The sequence below is a fragment of the chloroplast genome of Lactuca virosa, assembly GCF_052849685.1.
Source record: "Lactuca virosa chloroplast, complete genome".
NCBI lineage: Eukaryota > Viridiplantae > Streptophyta > Magnoliopsida > Asterales > Asteraceae > Lactuca > Lactuca virosa.
Window position 1 is genome coordinate 67,501 of NC_066765.1, and position 2,500 is coordinate 70,000.

The 2,500-nt window shown below is 35.2% G+C and overlaps 5 protein-coding genes across 6 annotated transcripts in view, besides 1 other annotated feature. All coding sequences in view use genetic code 11, as the record gives it.

The window, feature by feature from the left end:
* rpl33 (ribosomal protein L33) overlaps nucleotides 1-49 on the forward strand; it is a 207-nt gene extending 158 nt beyond the window's left edge. The window contains exon 1 of the mRNA in view: nucleotides 1-49. This exon is cut by the window's left edge and continues 158 nt beyond it. Coding sequence (YP_010495962.1) covers nucleotides 1-49 — 49 coding nt within the window.
* Nucleotides 1-2,500: part of a sequence feature (large single copy (LSC)) that runs on past both edges of the window.
* Nucleotides 231-536, forward strand: rps18 (ribosomal protein S18). Its single transcript has one exon. It carries the CDS (start codon nucleotides 231-233, stop codon nucleotides 534-536), a length of 306 nt encoding a protein of 101 aa, YP_010495963.1.
* rpl20 (ribosomal protein L20) lies at nucleotides 785-1,165 on the reverse strand. The gene has a single exon. It carries the CDS (start codon nucleotides 1,163-1,165, stop codon nucleotides 785-787), a length of 381 nt encoding a protein of 126 aa, YP_010495964.1.
* Nucleotides 1,914-2,027, reverse strand: rps12 (ribosomal protein S12; one part of a trans-spliced gene, as the record gives it; the record has 2 gene entries for this part). Coding sequences YP_010495965.1 and YP_010495920.1 both cover nucleotides 1,914-2,027 — 114 coding nt within the window.
* The window catches only part of clpP (clp protease proteolytic subunit), a 2,033-nt gene continuing 1,726 nt past the window's right edge, over nucleotides 2,194-2,500 (reverse strand). The window contains exon 3 of the mRNA in view: nucleotides 2,194-2,422. Within this exon, the coding sequence (YP_010495966.1) occupies nucleotides 2,194-2,422 (229 nt within the window). The remainder of the gene's footprint in view (nucleotides 2,423-2,500) is intronic.

Here is a 2,500-nt window from a genome sequence, read left to right on the forward strand (position 1 = left end):
CTGTCCATATTGTTACAAACATACGATTCACGGGGAGGTAAAGAAATAGATCGAACCGAGCACCTGCGCCCTTATCTATCTTACAAGGAAAAGGAAAAAATGACATTATATATATAACATATTTAACATAGTTAAAGATAATTATAAACAAACCAAATCCTATTTTTTTATTCTAATTAGAGATACGGCTGAAATAGGATTTTAGGGATAAGAAATAAACTAACCAAACCATGGATAAATCCAAGCGAACTTTTCTTAAATCCAAGCGATCTTTTCGTAGGCGTTTGCCCCCGATCCAATCGGGGGATCGAATTGATTATAAAAACATGAGTTTAATTAGTCGATTTATTAGTGAACAGGGAAAAATATTATCTAGACGAGTGAATAGATTGACCTTGAAACAACAACGATTAATTACTATTGCTATAAAACAAGCTCGTATTTTATCTTTGTTACCTTTTCTTAATAATGAGAAACAATTTGAAAGAACCGAGTCGACCACTAGAACTCCTAGTCTTAGAGCCAGAAAAAGATAGGTTTACTCTTTATTCACTTGAATTCGAATTCCCATCCGAACTCAAACGGGGATTGATATTTTGTTGGAAAAATCCAAGAATCCGGATTGAATTCTCGTGTCGTAAGAAAACAAATAATAATCTGGGAAGAATAAATTTTTTTATTTAACTTGTTGATTCATATTTATTTTGACTACTTTCTCATATTTTATCATATTCTATTCATTTTTATTCGACCTTCCCGGAGTTCATTCTCCGGGCAACTCCGTTTAACCGGTGGATTCCTTCCAACCTACTTCTTTTATGATCTCATTGGAAATCATATAAAGACAATTCCTATTTGATATAGCTATTTGTGCAAGTATTTTACGATTAAGAAGCAACTGTCTCTTGTACAGACCATTTATTAATCTACTATAACTATAGCATACCCCCCTTTCACGAATTGCTGCATTTATTCGAGTGATCCACAAACGACGAAAATTGATTTTTTGCTTATCCCTATCCCGATGAGCCGAAACCAAAGCTCTTATTTTTTGTTGAGTAATAGTTCGAGTAAGTCTTGAATGAGCCCCCCGAAAGCTTGATGCAAATAAACGAATTTTTGTTCTACGTCTCCGAGCGATATATCCCCGTCTAATTCTGGTCATTGAATAAATGAAACTTTCACGAATAACTAATAGATTTCCTTTCTTTCAGTTATTCTTTTGCCCCTTTCCTAGTATATTAATAACAAAACGGATTTTTCCAATGTATAAACTAAAAATTCCAACGGCTTTGGCTACTATAACCTTCCCAACCACGATTTTTTCTTTTTTATAGGCGTTTCGCCTCGAAATACGAAATTGTACTAGACTAGGTATTAAAAATAAATAAAAAAAATAGCAATGATAAAGAAATAGTGGATTCCATCGTTTCTATGGTTACTTCTTAAACGGTGAGGTCTTCTCTATACACCGGAGCCTTTACTTCATTTAATCAATGTTATTGCTAACTTGTATAGTTCACATTCTTCGGCTCTACCCATGAATTATCCAGTAATAGGTCTTTCACAACGAGCTCTACCTATACAGTAACGGTATTTAATTATGAAGGTTGGCTGGGTAGCTGACCCTGTTAGTCCGTTCTTGCAAGAGGGGTCTATATTAACTAAGATTTCCTCCGCTTAATGGATAACCATTTGCTACCAATGGAGAATTGCTTCTCATCTTGAATTGAGGTGAGTGGATTTACACCAATAGAAACCATAAATTTCATACACAATAAAAGGGATATGCTCCATTTTCTTATTTTTAGATAGGAAATGTAGTTCGTTTTCCGTTCTATCCTATTTGATCATTGATATTCGAACATGGTTCTCTTTCCTTTGTTCTAGTTCATGATCTGAACGAGTCGCACATACACCCTAGTACATGTTCCTCGACGCTGAGGGCATCCCCGAAGCGCGGGGGATTTTGTGACATTTCTAATTGGCTGTCTTGTATTTCTAATAAGTTGTTTAATCGTTGGCATGTTGAATCATATACATAATGGACTGGTTTAGATCGATCCTAACCGCATGATTATGAATTCCTTTTATTGAATAGAATAGTAAATAAAAGTCATAATATATTAATATGAAACTCGGCAGGGGTAATTTCAAATCACGAATTGATGCGAAATCCAGGCTATGCTATTGTCATTCAACCGCTACAAGATCAACAATTCCATAAGCTTGGGCCTCTGTTGCTGACATAAAAACATCTCTTTCCATGTCTTCGGAGACAACCCATAGGGGTTTGCCCGTTCTTTGTACATAAACCCTTGTCAGGGTTTCACGTAGTTTCAGCAGTTCTCCCACTTCCAGGATGAATTCTCCCGTTGCTACTTCAGAAAAAGAACCAGCAGGTTGATGGATCATTACCCTGATGATATAAGAAAATAAAAGGTTTCTTTATTTCGCATGATAAAGGGAAGATAAAACAAAGATAAAATAATAACAAGAA